Consider the following 18,021-nt stretch of genomic DNA (forward strand, 5'->3'; position numbering starts at 1 on the left):
CTCTTCCAGACTCTGGCTGCGGTCTCAGAACTGGGTCAGTTTTCTCAATTCGGGCAGCTATTGTGCAAAAAGGAAAATCTGTTTTAATATTCTCCCTGCAATTAGAGAGAACCACAAACTTCCCTACATCTAACTTTCGTCAGCTCACAAGTAGCTCATTCTCTCCGGCAAATCTCTTCATGAATATACCTGAAAATTAAAGTGATTGTTTATGCGGCCTAGAGATGATCTGACCGTAATTTGCTGGTTACATTTTTTTTTTTTTTTTTTAATTTGCTCTGAAATGCAGTCAATATATATTTCTATATCTACCAGTGGTCTCTTGCTTAAAACAAACTACGGTGAATGTTTGCTTTGGCCAGTTCGTGGTTGTCAACCGTGGAAAATTACCCCTGGGTTGTTTAAGAAATTATTTTCGGCAGCACAAAAAAAAAAGCCATCCAACGTCCTTGTCAGAAAGCATCAGCATAAATTTCCGCTGACAGAATGCCAGGCTGGCAGTCTACCTATGGCATTTGAAACCCTCTGTGCAAGAGTGGAACGCACACTTTCCTGTTTTAAAAAAAAAAAAAGATCAGGAGAGTGGGAAAGGGGGGTTTCACTCGCTCCTCTTCCCGAACCATGTCCTTTCTAAAAATAACTGTTTCCCACACCAGATAAAGCGTAACAGCAAGGTGTAAAAATAAATGGCCTTCATTAGAACTTCACTGGTTATCAGTAACCCATAAACCATGTTGTGTTGGCTGCTTACTGGTGCAGTTAATAAAATAAATATCACTCCATAGAGCCGTGGGCAGCTTGCGAGGCAATAGCCGTATTTGCTTACTGTAAATACAAGAGGAAAATCGCACACAAATCTGCCGCAGCTTTGACAAGTATTAAGATCCCTCTTTACATCTGTACATCTGTACCAAAGTGCAATTAGTGTGTCCTGCACAACGATTCCTCCATCTTATTCTGCCTCATTACTTGAGCATAATCACCCGGCTTGCTTGAGTGATCTCAGTAGCAAGCTCCAGTCTAAATAGGGGAAGACGAGTGAATGTGTTCAAATATATGAAGATTGCCTTTTAAGACTTTAATTTATTCATCTTGGAGACAAGATTTTTTCCTAACTTTGTCCCTCTTTTTTTCCTTTTTTTTTTTTTTTTTACCCCTCCAAGGTTTACTCCATGTCCATAAGATTCCCCGACTGAACAGTTTGACTGCTGATGTACCAGACACCAAGGACCTGGCTTTTAAGTTAAAAAGAAAGATTTTCAGTATTGAGGTAAGAATTGAAAATGTCTTTCAGTCATCAAAAATTTTAAAACAAAAAGTACATTTTCTATTTGCTTGTAAATAATAATAAAAAAAAAATTCAAAAATGTTGCTTGAATGTATGAGCCCCTGCCATCTGCAGGTTCTTACATATGAGCGCCTGTACTCTTAATTATGCGTGGTGTCTTAACTGTTTATCATATCCAGTTTCAGCAAACATAATGGCTTGTGATACCTCAAATTAGGGGATAAAAAAAAAACAATAGTCTCAAAACAGGGCTAGAAACTAGGCCACGGACTTAATTCAATAAAATTCTACGTCTGATAATTAATTACTTGCTGTTATTTGGTGAGATGGGAGCTCTCGAACATCGCCTAGCTGAAGAAAACCTTATATATTTATGTTGCTGGCAATTATCTCTTAATGTGTACAGAAGCGGAAGAAGAAGAGAAAAACGTTCCATCATAGGACCATAGAAGAATAAATTAAATAGGTTTAGGCACGGAAAAGTTGCAGCTGTCCATGGTATGGTTTTTTTTATTTTCTCTTTTAGAAAAAAACCTAAATGTGCCTTTAAAAAAAAAAAAAAAATCTTTTAGAGAAACGTTTGGGGCAGAGTGAAATAACTTGTTGAACGTACTAAGGCAACCTGTTTTTTTTTTATGTGAGGTTTCTAGGTACAGTGAGGCTTCTTTTCTAAACAAAGCTGTTAAATAGCCCCCACAAACCTTTTTCACTAATCTGCTTTGAAATGAAAAGGTTCTAAAGCAAGCCACTTGTCTTTAACTGCTTTAAACCATAAAAAAGAAGGGAATTACTGCCAATAAATTAGCATATTTTAGGTCATCACCAAATGATAGCCAATGTAGGCTGGCATGACTTTGGTCTCTGGAACTTCACCCTTAAGTGACCACTTTAGCCCTTGTTTGACCCTGCGCCCTCTTCAGCTGGCCACTTGCTTAGAACGACTTAAATGTTCTCTTTCACTTTCCCTTTTCACACTTGCAAGTAGCACTGTCTTATAAATCACCCATGAAGGTGCTATCCATTGACAAATTAAGATGCCCTCCTCTCAACTAATGCTCATCAGCGTGTTTAATTATCTAATCTTATTGGAAGTAGTTAATAGTTAATCAAGCAGCCAGTCGTTCAAGCAGGTCGTCTCTGCAGGATTTCCACAGGTTCCTTTAAATGAGGCACTGCCTCAAAAGCTACACAAACCAACTGAAACAAAAGCATGCATTTTCTTTTGTAGTTTCTCTTTATAGTCGCTGACATGTAAGGAGTAGGTTGTGGTGAGTTTTTGTTCTATTTTTTTTTTGTTGTTGTTTGTTGAGTTCATTTTTTTACTTTCATTTGATAACATGTTTATGTCATTTTTACAAAGCAATGCAAAATAAATAGTTAAAGACCTCAGTAAAGCATGTTTTGCAGTCATCTACGAAGGTATTAGTGATGCCCAACACAAGTGGCTAGTCAAATTTGTGATTATAACTTCTTTACCACAGGAAATACTGTAATGTTATAGGTATAGAGTGCAGGCAGGCAGCAACAAAGGGAAACGATGTCAAAACGTGTCGGTGCTCTGTAGAGTTGATGGCAAAATGGGCTTAAATTACACACATCCATCAGCAATGTATGCACCTGGTTTAAGACAATTCCTTACCCAGTGTGTGCATGTCCTGTTACATGCATAAGATGCACCTCCTGCAGGCATACATACGTGTCTCCGCAGGTCTGCATTTGCGCAAACACACATTTGCTGTTCTCTGTTTAGGCCTCTTACCTGCCCGTCCCACCTCTAGAGGTGCGAACAGGCGTAAGCTGTAAAATGGCACATGTTTTGCCTAAGTGCACGTGTGCACGGGCGTATCTATAATGGGTGCACCCACTCACGATACTTACCTCTCTGTCGGCACCACTGATATCACTGGGAACATGGCGCCTGCGTCATGTTTCTGGAGATCTTCACCGCATATATCACCATAAACATGGCGCAGGTGCCAAGTTTCCTGAGATCTGTATGTACACACTGCATAAATCACCAGAAAAAAACAGAAAGACAAGAGATCGGTGCATACGCAGTATACTCTGGCACTGTGCCAGAACCTACAGAAGACGTGAATATGGGGGGTGGGCATGGGGACTGCACATGGGCCCTCCCCTGTCTTGATCTGCCCCTGTGTGCATGCCCCCCATCTGGGCACATTCAAAGTGATATCAGGCAAGATACACTACCAACATGGGCCGACATCCCACCTTACTCATTATGGTTAGTAATAAATGTCCAGAAATCGAAAACGCCTATGCAGACCCGCACAAATTTTGCCAGTATCAAACGTTATGACCAGAGAGGCGGAACTAGGTTGGCAAGGGGCGTTCTCTTGGAAGGCTACTGTCATTTTGTTTTGAGTTATGGGGTTTATGCTGATCTGTATGTACATACGTTCAAGAATTTAGCTCTGACAAGACGCACAGAAAAAATAACAACTTTATGTCCATATGCTGAGTCCAGAGCCGGCGATAGGCATGGACAAACTAAGCAAATGCCTAGGGGCATCCAAGCCTGCCTTGGGCCGGTGGAAGTTTGGTTTTGGCAGATGCACAGCCGGGGCACCTGTTGCCGGCTGGGTAGAGACTCTGGCAGCTGCTACTGCCCCTGCACAGCGTCCACGATCGGAGCTCAGCTGACAGCTTCTATCGAGCCTGGCAGCAGCAAACAGTGAGCGGGCAGCGGCGGAACGGCCGGTGGTAGTTTGCAGGGGTGGAGCACCTGGACGGCAGCTTGTGGTTAGCGCTGGGCCGGCTCAGAGGCATCACTAAATCAGACACATGGGCTTAGGCTCTCTCTGCCCGTGTTGCGGGAGGGCCGCTGCACCATGGGCCTTTTCGGAGCTCGTAATAGTGAGTCACACCTAACAGCTCTGGTTTCTGCCTCCAGCAATCATCACACTCAGCTACGGCCTGCCACCTGAGACGGGAAAAGCGGGTCCGCCACCCGCGCCGTGCTGTACCTTGAGTCGGACGGCTCTGCAGGTTGCGTTCAAGTAAAGTAAGTTTGGAACAGGGAGAAGGCCGAGGTGCTGTGCTACTTACTGCTGGGAGAGGGTTGCACTGCTTGGGATAGGGGTGGCGGGTGCTGATACTGTGCTGTGCTGACCACACCTCTTTTCAGGATCGCATGGGGAGGGGGCAACACCCAAAATCTTGCCTAGGACACTAATTTGGCTAGGGCCAGTTCTGGCTGAGTCAGATGCATCAACCTCTGCACCAGTCAGCTAAGCGCCAAGTTGTGTCGGGTGTATCCATCCCCAAATATACTTCACCTAAATATGTCAAACGCCCAAGAAGAGGGTGTTAACATTTGTTTTCATAGCGGAAAACTAATTCGCTATGAGGTTTGATTTCAATAAAATCGCAGATATAATTTACCTCATCTTAATCGAACGAAAGTAGCAATATGTTCTAGAGCACGCCCCCACCAAAAGTCATATAATATAGGTGCAAGCATTGAAGAAAGCTTCAGAGGTGAATCCGCAGTCAGGCAACCTGAGCAGCTAACTAGAGCTGATGGCCCACAATTGCTATGGTAACTGATAGGTGTATCTGCGGCTCGGTGTTGGTTTGCCTCGGTCCACAATTGCCTCCCTGAATCACGTATTGTATTGGCACGCTACTTCCCATCCCTATCCTGCCTATACCAGCCTAAGGAGGAACGAGTGCCAAATCTGCATACATGCTTCCGCTGTACAAATTTGTCTGTTTTATTCTAAAGAAACGGGCATGCACCCGGCTCAGCAAGCTAATCATAGGACTAAATGCAAAACAGCACAATAAAAAGAATGAATGATAAAGTACACATTTTATTTTATTTAAGGTAACTCTGCGGTTGCACATATTCTCCGTTCTGCTATCAATACGATATAACATGTAGCCAATCAGATCACAGGGATGGTCACAGCACCATTGGAGGAATATATTGATCTTGCGGTAGGCAGTGACCAGACTGTGTTAGTTCAGGGTTGTGTACAAGAAGGACTTGAATGGTTATAGAGCCAAGCAAGAAGATTGGACGTTCTAAAGTGGAAAGAGCAAGGTTCCCAAACAGTACAGAATAGTACTACAAAGCTCACGACGAACTGTTACAGTACTGTTCTAATGGCCCCTTTTATGAATTTACAAGGTCATACATCCAACTTTCTTGTTTCTCCATAAGACCGGTATTATGCAGTCACACTGGGGCTGATTCAGACATCTGCAACTTTTTGCAGAATCCACTACAATGTTCTTCCCTGGTGTACATCCATGGATACGAATGTGCAAGGACTGAGATGTCCACTGTCAGCGTTCCGTGGATGCTAAAATACTGATTGGTTCCATCAAAACTTGCAGTTTCCCTGTCCGAGTATGGCCTCCTGTGTGAGCGTCGCGTAAGCAAGCGCTTTCAGTGACACGCCTACGACACTCCCATATCACGCCCACAAGGCAGACCATCTCCGTCCATCCGCCAAGCCACCTCCCTCATTTCTGAACAGTGTTAGTCAATTGCAGCTCTGACCCTGTGCGTACGCTATCTGGACACCTGTAAATTGCGACTTAGAAGAAAACAAATCGCTCCACTGCGTCTGACTTTGCCCCTGCCTCCAACTCCGAATCAGGACCACTATGTTTTCAGTCAATGAAATGCAGTGTTAAGCTAAGTACACACTAGACAATATATACTGGACGATATGTAATTTTTAGGCGAATTGAAATGGCAAATCGTCCACATTGTCCAGAGTGTACGCACTATTGCCCGCTCCCGTGCGTCGTTTGCCGTATCTTCAGATCTGCCTGAAGTCCCGGCCACCCTGAAGATACGGCGGCCGACCCCATGCTTCTAGATGCGGCAGGGGAACGATATATTGGGCGGTTGTACACCAGATCGTGCAGTATGTACGGACCACCTGATATATCGTCCCATCGCATCTGCGGTTGCTGGGTACACACATCATCTACTGTGTACCCAGCTTTAGGCAGTGTATGGAATTTCCTTTTCTAGTTAACTGATTAGATTTGCTTTCCGCTACAGTGTAATAACGTCATCTCCCATTTGGAAGTGACACCAACATTTTTATTGTTTGAACATGGAAATATTGGGAATAGTTTCTTTTTGTGCTATAGTATTTGTACTATGTAAGTAACAGATGAATATACGTCAGGGGAGTCGCTCTATAGCATGTTTAGGGAAAAGGTTCCGTGTAATGGAATGGCCAAGCACCTGCTTAAATGCAAAGGGGAGATTTAGCAGACAGATCTTCCTATGTACATTCATAATGCAACAGGTGAAATACTGAGCCTGATGAGCTGCAACTATTGTGTGCAATTGTAGAAGTGAGCCATACCTTTGCCAGCGGCTGTCGCTGAAGCCAGTGGGTAAGATGTAATGTCTTCCGAAAGAATTCTGACCGGAGAATAAAGACATGAGAACAGTGCCAGGCCGGTGTAGTTTGGCACCCAAAGCAATGGTGTTTCTCATCCCGTTTGGCATTCCTCTTCAGTTGCAGCTGGAACCTAAATTATTTACAGTAACGCTTTCAATTCAAATAAATACATTGTCAATTGTGAGAGTAAAGTCAAGTGTTCACCTTGCTACAGTAACAGTCTGGAGACTGAATTGGAGTCCGGTGGCAGGAAGGAAGGCCGGACACTAGAGGATAGTGCAATAAAAAAATGGTCTACGGCAGCCCAGTCCGGTACACAAAGAAGCAAATAAGGCATAGGGTTCAAGCAGAGATGTAGTCGTGGACAATACTAAGTCAGTACACATATATTAGGTAATAGGATGCAGCAACAGAAGCTAGATTACTGGCAGGAACACAATAATCTAGCAAGGAAGACAGGAACAGGCTTAGTAGGAAGTCAAGGGGTTTGAGCTAGATCATGCTGGAGTATCAGGAGAACAGTAAACTGAGCTAGAACACAGAGTGAAGGCAGGGAGCTGTCCAACAGCCAGAATAGCTCAGGCAGAAGAGACGCAGTATCCAGAGGCAGAAGCTCCCGTTTGAATCCTGACAACTACTCATTAAGTGGATTGTACAATGTGGCTTAAAGGTGTTGGCCATTGATTATCTACAAGATGTCCATCGTATTCTTCCTGCTGTGAATGCAAGAAAATGTATGCACATCCATAATGAAATATGTGAACATATCCCTGTAAGGGTTAAATGTCTCTGTAAGGGAACACATGTATTGCTCGTGATCCTTTGTAAATAAACCTTTTAATTTGTAGAGCACAGATTTATAGGTATGCCATTGACAGATGTGTCCTCATACACCTAGCCTCATTATGCCATGCAGTGTGAGCCTTGTCAAGCCGTGTAGTATTATCTTCTCCCAAAAATGCGTCTTCGTTACAATCGGATGCGAAAAACTGCTTCACAAGATTGCACGGATTCATTTGATATGCGACCCATTTACAGGCAGTGTGTCTTATACTTGCGAGAGCTCATCAGTGTAGGATATTGATACTTGCTCAGCATCTAAAGTGCTATAGAGACAGCCTCATTTAAAGTATGAAAAAGGTTAGGTAGAATTTTAAGTATATCCCTATTGTCATGTCCATCTCTTTCTGTTCCGACTGGCAGAGTTCACTCTATCACCCAAAAGGAAATTAAAATTGTAAATCACATTATTAATCCATTTTTTAGTTTTGTGTTTTAAACGGCCAACTTCAGTAAATCTCCAATTCTGCAATACACAGAATATAAACTGTTACTGATAGTGAAGTGGATTAGTGTAGTTGTGGCACTGTACAGTTCTCCATACATAAAATTAATTTGTAAAATTGTCCATTCATATAACATAAGCAGATGCTGAGAATTACATCCAGGTTACATAAGATGAAGCCATGCTGAAGTGATAATCAGGTTGGCAACTGTGCTCCAGAATATTGCAACAGATGACCGTTGCCCAACTAGAATTATTTTAATTACATAATTAGTTAATATATACGTAGTTATTACTTTTTCTTATTAATAGTACAATATTCATTATAATAATGATCTCAAACCTAACCTGCAAAGCAGGTGAGAGAAATCAGAGAGAGCATCTTTGGTTCCTGCATAGTAGTAAGAAAAAAAAATCCTTAACCCATCATAAAACATGAAAACTAACAGCTCAAACATTCTATTATATAGTACACTCCTAGTAAAAACTCGCTATAGTGCACAATTAGCTGTTCCTAAGAGAAGCAAAAGTACGCCACATGCTGCAACCCCTGTTTCTTATTTAATAGAAAGACTTATTGAGGCAAATCCCATTCTGCCAATGCCTAGGTCAGAGTATCGGTGAAATCCAACATGTTGGACAATGCCGATTTGCGAAGTCTGACCCAAAATTGATCGGAATCGGCAAGTCTGGGATTTTCCGATTCACAGACCGATTGCCCATCAATGTCTGCTGATCGGCATTTTCATCGCGGAGTGGCATCAGCAGAACGAGGAATCGGCCTGTAGATGTATGGCACGCATTAGCCATATAGACTCCTAAGTAGGCCACTTCTACTAAAGATATTTTAAAAAAGGCGCCAGAGGCCTGCAATGCATTATTACAAATCTGTTGTTGATCGGCCAGATCTGACTGTTAATGTCTGGGGCTGAGCGCTTTAACGTCGACTTAGGCTGGTTACCCGCGTTGTGTTATATGCCAATAAGACTACAAGCCTTGCAGACGAGAGTCGTGGTCAGTTGCTATCTTTTCATTGGTTCTCGTACAGTCACTTTCATTCTCATACATTCACTTATTTTAAACTAAGGTATCCTTTTCATTCTGTTCATATTTAGTATTTACTATTTCTAGTTAGACGGATGGTTGGATAGATAGACAGACCAACTTGTAGACCAGGTGGACATTTTTGTCACTTTAAGCTCCTAATGTTGCCTGTCATTGCTCTACAACTGTGGAAATGTATTAGCAGAATTATGTGACAGCATGAGTGTGCAATATAGTTAAAAAATTTATTAATTTCTGAGATCCAAAATAATTTTTTTTAGCCACACTATTCAGGGTATCACTTCCACACCAGAGACTAAAATTCATATGTAGTTTATACTGGGAAATTAATCAGTACACTGGAGTTTAGTTTATAATGAAAGAGACATGCAAAATAAATAAAGTATAATAGTTAGAGGCATTCAGTGTATAAGAAGTATACAATGAGCCTGAGAACCCTCATTAGGTGTAGAGGGACAATACTCTGTGTTGTTAAACACATCATATTTTTAAACTTGAAATTGATTGGCTTGTCAGAAGCAGTACATTCATTTCAAAATGGCACATACAGCTTTTGGCAAGTAAGTCAGCTATTCAATGGCGCTATACAAGTTCTAAATATTCCAAAATACCGAATTTTCTTTAGCATGACTGAGATAGTGACACCTGTGCTTTTTGTTGGTAGAATGTACACAAACTTTGTTTAAGGCACAAAATTATTGAAAATATTGTATAAAATTACCTGCAGGCTGTGTGTCTAAGGTGTATATAACACATAAATGCATTCTGTGTTTAGATTTGGGTCCCATTCCAAAGGTATTTCATTATTGTATACAATTATTCCAAAATACAGAATATTCCGATATCCAAAATACCCCTGGTCCTAAGCATTTTGGATATGGGAGACTCAATCTGTATAAATCTACACCTCTATTCCAACAATCTGCAATACAACAAAAAATAGCAAAACTCCCAGCTTGTAAACTAAAACTGTTTGTGGTAGTAAAAATCCCTAATTGCCAACAACAGCACCATGGACCTTATTCAGAGGCGGCCGTACGGTCTACGACCGCACGGCCGCCTCGATGTTTTGCCAGTGCGCATGCGCACGAGGGAGCCGGCTCCCTTGTGTGCATGCGTGAGACCCACTACAACCGACAGCGCCGGTCGTAGCAGGTCTCTTTCCAAAGGGGGCGAGCTGTCGATGTTGATTGACAGCTCGCCCCGTTTGGAAGGCAGGCCGGGGGGGTGGGAGCCCAAACGGAGGCGTTCCCATGGGAACGCCTACCGTTTGGGGGAGGCCCCACTGACATCACTAGTGATGTCAGTGGAGAGCTTCCGGCTCTGACAGAGCCAGAAGCTCTCCGGGGCTTACGACAAGTGAGACCCTACCTAGGGTCTTGTCGTACGCCCCGATGGTCGCGATGGTCTCTGACCATCGCGACCTTCACCCGAGCGGTCGTTAGAGCTGTGGGTGTTAACCCACAGCCTAACGACTGAAACAGAGGTGGGCGGTCAGGATGCAAGCGGCCGCCCAGTTTCCGCTTTCATCCTCCGACCGCCTCTGAATGAGGCCCCAAACCTTTTGGGTTCAGCCGTCGCTGCTTATTTGGGTATTATGACTTCTGATGCAGCAATGTTTATAAACCTTGTCCATGTCCTGCAATGTTCTATACTGCAATGTTCTATACTGCAATATTCTATACTGCAAGTCTCTTTTTTTTTTTTCTTCTCTTGTTCATACTGTTTCTGTTTATGTACTTTGTAAAGTGCTGCAGAACCCTTGTGGCGCCATATAAACAACAGAATAATAATGCCTAATGAGAGTCTACAGTATTTATTACAGAGGTGTTACACACTCTTCTGTGCCACAGCCTGCTTACATAGGGTGCTCAATTTCTTGGCAAAGTAGGGTTATCCAACAAGGGATGGACAACCCTACAGTACTTTGCCGTTGATGGTTTCTAACTATTGTTGGACAACCATGGTTGAAACATCGATGGTTCGTGACCTTGCATGTGCAGCGGAAAGGAGGCCATGTGTTTAAAATGAGAAACAAACTGTGTACCATTAGACCTCCACTATCGATGGTAAAACCAGTGATTGTTACTAAACCATAAATGGCCAACCCTATGACTGAGGAAATGCTGCTACCCTTTGTATAGAGCAGTGGTTTGGTCTGCTTAAATATACATAGATAAATGTATCTTTTGTCTCAGTTGTCTTACGTATATTTATATTTTTGTTGACTACCCCAAACAGCGGCTGAGACAATAGATACAATACTCTCCTTTGCGTCTAGGTTATTATACTTTAATCTGCTTAGAACAGTCCCCCACTTATAAAGCAGACTCACTATGTATTGTTCTGCGTAGCAAGTAGGGCAGGAAAGAGATTAGTTACTTAGGGGGTCTATTTACTCAGCAGTGTTAGGAGAAGTGAAACGTGGAAAGTGATAAGGTGCCAGCCAATCAGCTCCTAACTGCCATCTCACAGGCTGTGTTTGAAAAATGACAGTTGGGAGCTGATTGGCTGGCACTTTATCACTTTTCACTTCTCCTAACACTGCTTAGTAAATAGACCCCATATTTAGTCTGTGGAAGTGCACCTCTTTGTTTGATGCTGATTGGCCAAACATATTGCGATATTGCAACTTATAATGCTTTTTTTGGCTGTTCACGGAGTGTACTGCAATAGTCCAGTAAAACCTATAAAGACTAACTTGTACATCTCTCTATTCATCCTATGTTTTGTAGTTGATGTCTCGCTCTATCTTACTTTTTAATTAATTGCTGTTACCACAAGACAAAACTGGAATGCCTACCGTGCCTTCATGGAAAATGTCCTTTCGCTAAGAAAACTGGTCTCTTTCATGGTGATCTTACATCAAACTTAAGTTTGTTTTGCTTTTGTTTCCTACCAGGGGTTGGAGAATTGTATATAGAGAATATTAGAATAGTGTGTTTAAAATTTATTTTTACAGATTAACACCCAATATTTGGCTAATATCAACATTATCCAGGTTTTCATTTCTATATTGAGTCTACCGACATCCTGTTTTTTGTTTTCTTTTCTTTTTTTATGCCAAAGAAAACTAGTACACAAAAAAAAAGTTTTATTTAGTTATATTTTATATAAAACTTTTAACTTACTGCCACAAAAATGAAACTTAAAAAAGAAAAGTAATAATGTGAAGTTTGGCTGTCTAATCCTATTTCTTCCTGCGTTGGAATCTTAATTAGAAGGAGATAAAAACCATCATTTGACTAAATTGTCTTGAATCTTGTAGCAAAAGGTATAATCCGCAATTGGGCCAATTAGTAAAAGCCCGTTGTTGGCGATGCTGAGGCAGGCAACGTGATTAGATGTGACACCAGTCTAGTTCCCACTGTTGTTATGCCAGGTATGGTGGTCAGACTTCAAAGGGCTTGAGGCATCAGCAGGGCAAGGTTTGTAGGCCAGCTTAGGTCCGGTCGTTAATCTCCCTGCTAAAACCACAGCAGCCCTCGCACAAAACAAGCTTACACGACACAATCATGCGGTATTAAAGTTTGGGTTGAGTCATGCCAATTTGCCTTTGATTTTCTGATGATTGACTAAAAGATGGCTACATGACTAGACACATACTAAAACTTCCCTGATTAGGTAACTTCTCCAAGTATGTCAAATATTTTTGAGATTTTGCAGCTAAGTGATATGATAACCATTTATTCGCTGCAATATTGCTTTGAGGTCGCCGTACACGAGCAGCAAATTTGTATACTGAGCAGAAAATGCAGATCAGTACAGTAGTTACAGTATTCTTATTTGTTTTTAGCTTTGACTAAAATTAAATTAACCTTTAACTCCCAAAAACGAGCAACAAGTTTCAAGGTTATTGAAATAAATCATGTTAATTAAGTAATGCTGATAATAATGTAAAGTCAGATAATTCCACCTTCAATCATTTTATTTTGTCTCTGCGCGACTTGTGAAATGATCGTGTTCACAAAACTGGCAAACAATTGCTATGTATAGGAACATATGTTGTAAACATATTCGACTATAAACTTTTGCTGCAAAATCAGTGGTGGATTAAGATGGTCTGAGTGTTCAGTACACTCTGGGACCCCGCATAAGGGGGTATCCAATTAGCCCCAGAGTCGGCGTGACACGGCAACTTATCCGGGGTGGGTGGGCGGTGTTTCAGGACCTGTTGTGTCCCGGAACAGAAGCCATGATAATTGCCGTTCTCTCACCTAAAAAAAGGCTAAAACACATAGGTCCGCGAGCTTAGGGCCTGATTCCTACCCGGACGCTATGAGCGTACGCTCACATGATGCATATGTCAATATTTGAAAGTGATGCGGCGGGGAGCGATCGCTCGCCAAGGCATAAGCACGCATGTCGTACCTGTACGAGCATTCACTTTGTGTATGCAGACTCCCCTTAGCGTATACAGAGACGCCCACTGCCCCACGTCATCTCCTGGAAGTTTATGAAAACATTGGTACATCGACCACTATCGGCTGTGAACGCAATGCTTGTGGTAACTTTTTTCTACCACAAGCATGCGAGGAAAACAGAGGAAAAAAATGGCTGGTGACGTGTACTATGACGCTGCCTGTTCATTATGCACGCCTCTAAAACGGTGTTGAAACACTCGGGCACGCCTCTGCTGGGCTGGTATTGCTGGGCGAGCGAGGGGTCTGTGATCGCACAGTGTAGTTCGCGCACTGCGATGCATAAGCAGATTAGCAACTATCGGCAATTGCGAATGGACTGCAGATACCGTCCGGGTCTGAATCAGGCCCTTATTGCGGCACCTATGTGTTTTCGGGAGAACTATCCTATTATTTTGTCCAAAGTAATAGGATAGGGAGAAAAAAAACATCGGCGACAATCGGCAAAAAATCCCCATTTTTTTCACCGATCGCGGTGGTCAGTTAGCGCCCGAACAATGTTCAGGGCTAATTGGATACCGCTCTATGTCTCGATTACATGTTTGACATGTAGCAGAAACCTGTGGTGTTGCTGCATCTTTCCTGGTCCAAGGTCACAGTATGCCCCAGCTCACTCTCCTCTTGTTTCTCCTAATCCCAGTCAGTCTTCTTATCTGTGGGCCTGATTCAGCAAGGATCGCAACTGCGTTTAAGCACGCAATCGGCCGATCGTTGCGTTCTGCGCATGCGTAACATCGCAGTAGGCGAAGACTCCACTGCGATCGCAGTGACTACGCAGACCCATCGCAGAGTGATTGACAGGAAGTGATGTTTGGGGGAGGTGACGGGGGGTGGTCAGTGCGTTTGAACGCCGTTGCATGGGCGTGCATAAATTATCCACTGCGATGCCCGACGTGAAGAGGTTAGCAATTTCTGAGTAAGGTCAGAGCGTGTGCAAGTGTGCATGAGGCTGCGATGGTACTAAATGTTACTGATGGTTTCGCAGTCTTGCTAAACATTAAGGATGTGTGTAAGGTAAGGTGAGCGTCCTTCGGTAGTGCTGCAACGGCATAGCGATCGCAATGGATTAGCATATCTTCTCAGTGAGACTGCGTGCGTAATGGCTATTGCAATCGCAGTTACGATCCGTAATGAATCACGCCCTTTGTCACTTCCCTACCCTCCCTGATCCTTATTGTCATATACGATCCTTTGTGAGAGGAGGAGATTCATCTGCACCGAATCGGACGACCTACTTGTTCTTGCAGCTTTGATTTCATATGGTTTGTTGCTTAGCTGGATCCTGGAATTTGTGGCTCGTGTATGGAAAATAAATAGGTACTGTTTACCCACTGGAAAAAGCGCAGCAGCTTTTGAACACTTTAGACTTCCCTATCCCCTGACCAGAACATACATTCAATCCATAACACCCACATTTAATAATTAGATCTCACCTTAAACCTTCACAATTTTAAATCAATAAATCCTGCACCTAATAATGGGCCTGCTTTTCCCAAACCAACACTAAATCACACTTTTAGTACATAACTTTTTATTTGGGTATTGGAGGACACAGAATAAAATGAGATAAGTAAAAACAGGGAGTGGTTAAAAATAAAGGTAGATAAAAATACTAAGGTAAACAGCTATAACATTTGAAACTAATAAAAGGAAATGGGGGCTGGAGGGTAAGGGGGTGTTCTTCCGGCATTATTTGTAATATGGAGCAGTGGTCTAAAAAATATCATATGGACAACATAATGGGCAAATCTCCGAAGAGGAAGGGAGACGGCAGAGGATGAGGAATTTGGAGGAGCAAGTAATGGAGACAAACCAGAGGATTAGATATGTATTCAGGGAGCCCTAGAGTAGCGGAATTTATCATTTTGGTGATACAAATGGCAGGTGATCTTTTCCTTGTGGACGATGTACCCGAAAAAGGACTACAGGGCAGAGATGAGATGCAGAGATCCAGCAAATCATTTTCAGCTCCTACAATATATTAATAGCAACCCCCAATCCTTCATTTAATATAGACAATTTATTAACTTAATAGCTCAAACCAGCTGCTACATTACTGGAATATCCTACATTTTACATTAAAAGCCCTCACATTACATCAATACTATCCACACACGTTACAATAATTCCCTCCTCCACAAAAATAAATTGAATTGAATTGCCAACACACATACCATCATTTCTCTCAGCTGTCCCAAGTTAGACAATACAGTCCTGATTTGAGGGTTCTGCCCAGTCCCGATCAAACAGGCAGTTGGATAAACGGGTGCAGCATGTTTAGAGGTTAGGTGAATGCCGGGTAAGGCACAGCCTAGAGTTTCTAAAAAGGCTAGACATGCCCCAGCAGTGTAGATATACCCACAGTACATTGCAATACGACCACATCACAGCATGGCCACGCTTTTTGTATGGAGTCTCTGAACTAAGAGTGACTCAGATGGTATCAGTCTACTTTCCTGGAATGTCGGAGGTGAATTATAAGATTAAAAAAATCATTGGTTTTGACACTTGTTCAATAATAATTTTGCCTGTCTTGTAGAGATGCAGCTTTTGCAGAGCAGAGTTTGCGCCTGAAGAAATATTGGGTGGGCTGGGTATTATCACTCAACACGTATGCCTAACTATAGAGGTGTTTCTGTCTTTTTCATTAAAACCATTTTGATATTGGATAGTGTGCAGATCATCCCATTAGGCTGATGTGTTTGTATTAAAACCTTAATGCATTCCCCACCCCTCATAATAATGTATATTTATATTCTGCTCTCCTTTTAATAGTGAAGTCCTTAAACGTTATGCTTCCTTTTTGGCCCTCTCGCCAGACACACTTGTAATTTGCCTTGGAGTGTTAATAATGTGTTAGACATAGACAATGGCATGTAACTCCTTTTGCCAGGCTGGTGCGGGAAATGCAGTTGGTGGATGCTTTCCGTGTTTGCCATCCCAGACACCAACAGTTCTGTTACTCTCCCATGTATCATTCCCTGTCAGCATATATTCTTTCCTGACATCACATTATCTAGCCCCATTAGTAACTGTGGCTGCTTATTTGTCAAGGGTGATCTCAGACCATTTCACTGTTACTGCAACCCTTAATCTTGTAACTATTACAGGGATTTGGTTTTGAAAGCGTAACCCTTTTTGGCTTTCTCTATTGGGTGCAGGCTTTGATATTATGGACGTTACTTTTACACTAATGTGGGGGACTTTTGACTTGGAACTTTTTGGATTCTCGTAAGGCACAATTCTTGTAAGGCACAATGGCAGGCACAATTGTTTAGAGAGTTATGGCTTTTAAATGGTTCATCAGTTGTAAGGAGGTTGAGGTGGCACCAAAATGCCAGGATCTGCAGACTTTTTTACCTTAACTCCTGTTTGGAGGCAGATCGTTTCACCTGGCTCTCCATTTAGGAAGAATGTCCACGCTATCTCTCTGGCCCTTTAAAAAAAATGTTTGTTCTCAAGTTGCCTTCAGTAATTCCATGCCCTGACACTATATGGCTTCCTTGGGTCGACATGAGCTTCCCAATAGGGCAGTTCTTGCCACAATGGATTCTGCATTGGGGTGCAATATGAAGGAACCAAGATGGCCCTGTTTTTATGAGAAACTTAATAAAGGTCCTTGGACGGACTTTCTGATTCTCAGCTTGCAGTATATCTAGACAACATATTTCTTCCTCTCCTTATTGCCTGTGTCATGTTTCTAAATTCCTTTATCTTGAAATTGACTAGGCCATCTCCTCTTTCCCCAGTAGAAAGGCAGCCAGTGTAGGTGGCAATCCTCTAAAGGATGTTTAAAAACCTCCTGGAATTTTTTTGTCCTTGTCGACAAGGTTATCCTTTTTAACTGCAAGGCCGGGATCTTGACTCTCCCTTCTGATTTAATAGTCAATAATTGTGTAAGGTTTCTGAGTCTAATGTTTGGAGTAGTGCTGGCATTCTTATATTTTGTCAGTTATTCTCCTGCCTACATTTGGAAACAGTTTACCCAGTTGCAAGCTTTTCCAGTTATGATATGCAGTTGGGGCACAATTCAGTGCACACCCCTCATATCTGGTTGACTCCCCCCTTAAAGCAGTTATGAATAAAGTCGGTGTGTGTAAAATTATCTCTATATTATAGGACCTGCTTTAGCCCCAAGTGTTACTAGATGGCCTGGACTTTCTCCAAACTCCCATCTGACCCAGTATCTGCTTTCGGATGAGGACTTGAGATCTATTCTACTGAGTGTGAGGGCTGTCTCCTCATTTGCCAGGTATCAGCAGGTCCATATTTATATCCCACACAGGTCATTCCTCACCCCAGGTAAATTGGCTCCCCCCCGTCCATCTTAAATGTCAAACCTCTCAAGGTTTCTTATGGCACATGTCATGGGACTGGCCAGTGGTGCATAAATTCTAGGACGAAACCTGGGAGGCTGTAAGTACAAAGGTTGTTGCTCCTCCTCCCCCTCCCCCATTCCATTCCTTTAATACCCAAAATATGCCACTTGGATACAGAGTAAGCCTTTGCGTAAATTAATCTCTTTGATTTTCTATGCTTGCCAGGGGCAGGTTGGCACCAGAAGCT

General features: G+C 42.5%; 1 protein-coding gene across 3 annotated transcripts in view; it reads left to right on the forward strand.

Moving 5' to 3' along the window:
• The window catches only part of ELP4 (elongator acetyltransferase complex subunit 4), a 325,735-nt gene that overhangs the window by 195,116 nt on the left and 112,598 nt on the right, over window positions 1-18,021 (forward strand). For all 3 annotated transcript variants that reach the window (XM_088470418.1, XM_088470420.1, XM_088470421.1), the window contains exon 9: window positions 1,164-1,270. In XM_088470418.1, coding sequence (XP_088326544.1) covers window positions 1,164-1,270 — 107 coding nt within the window. The remainder of the gene's footprint in view (window positions 1-1,163; window positions 1,271-18,021) is intronic.

Source organism: Taudactylus pleione, unplaced genomic scaffold (assembly GCF_031769625.1).
Source record: "Taudactylus pleione unplaced genomic scaffold, aTauple2 ptg000100l, whole genome shotgun sequence".
NCBI classification, from domain to species: Eukaryota; Metazoa; Chordata; class Amphibia; order Anura; family Myobatrachidae; genus Taudactylus; species Taudactylus pleione.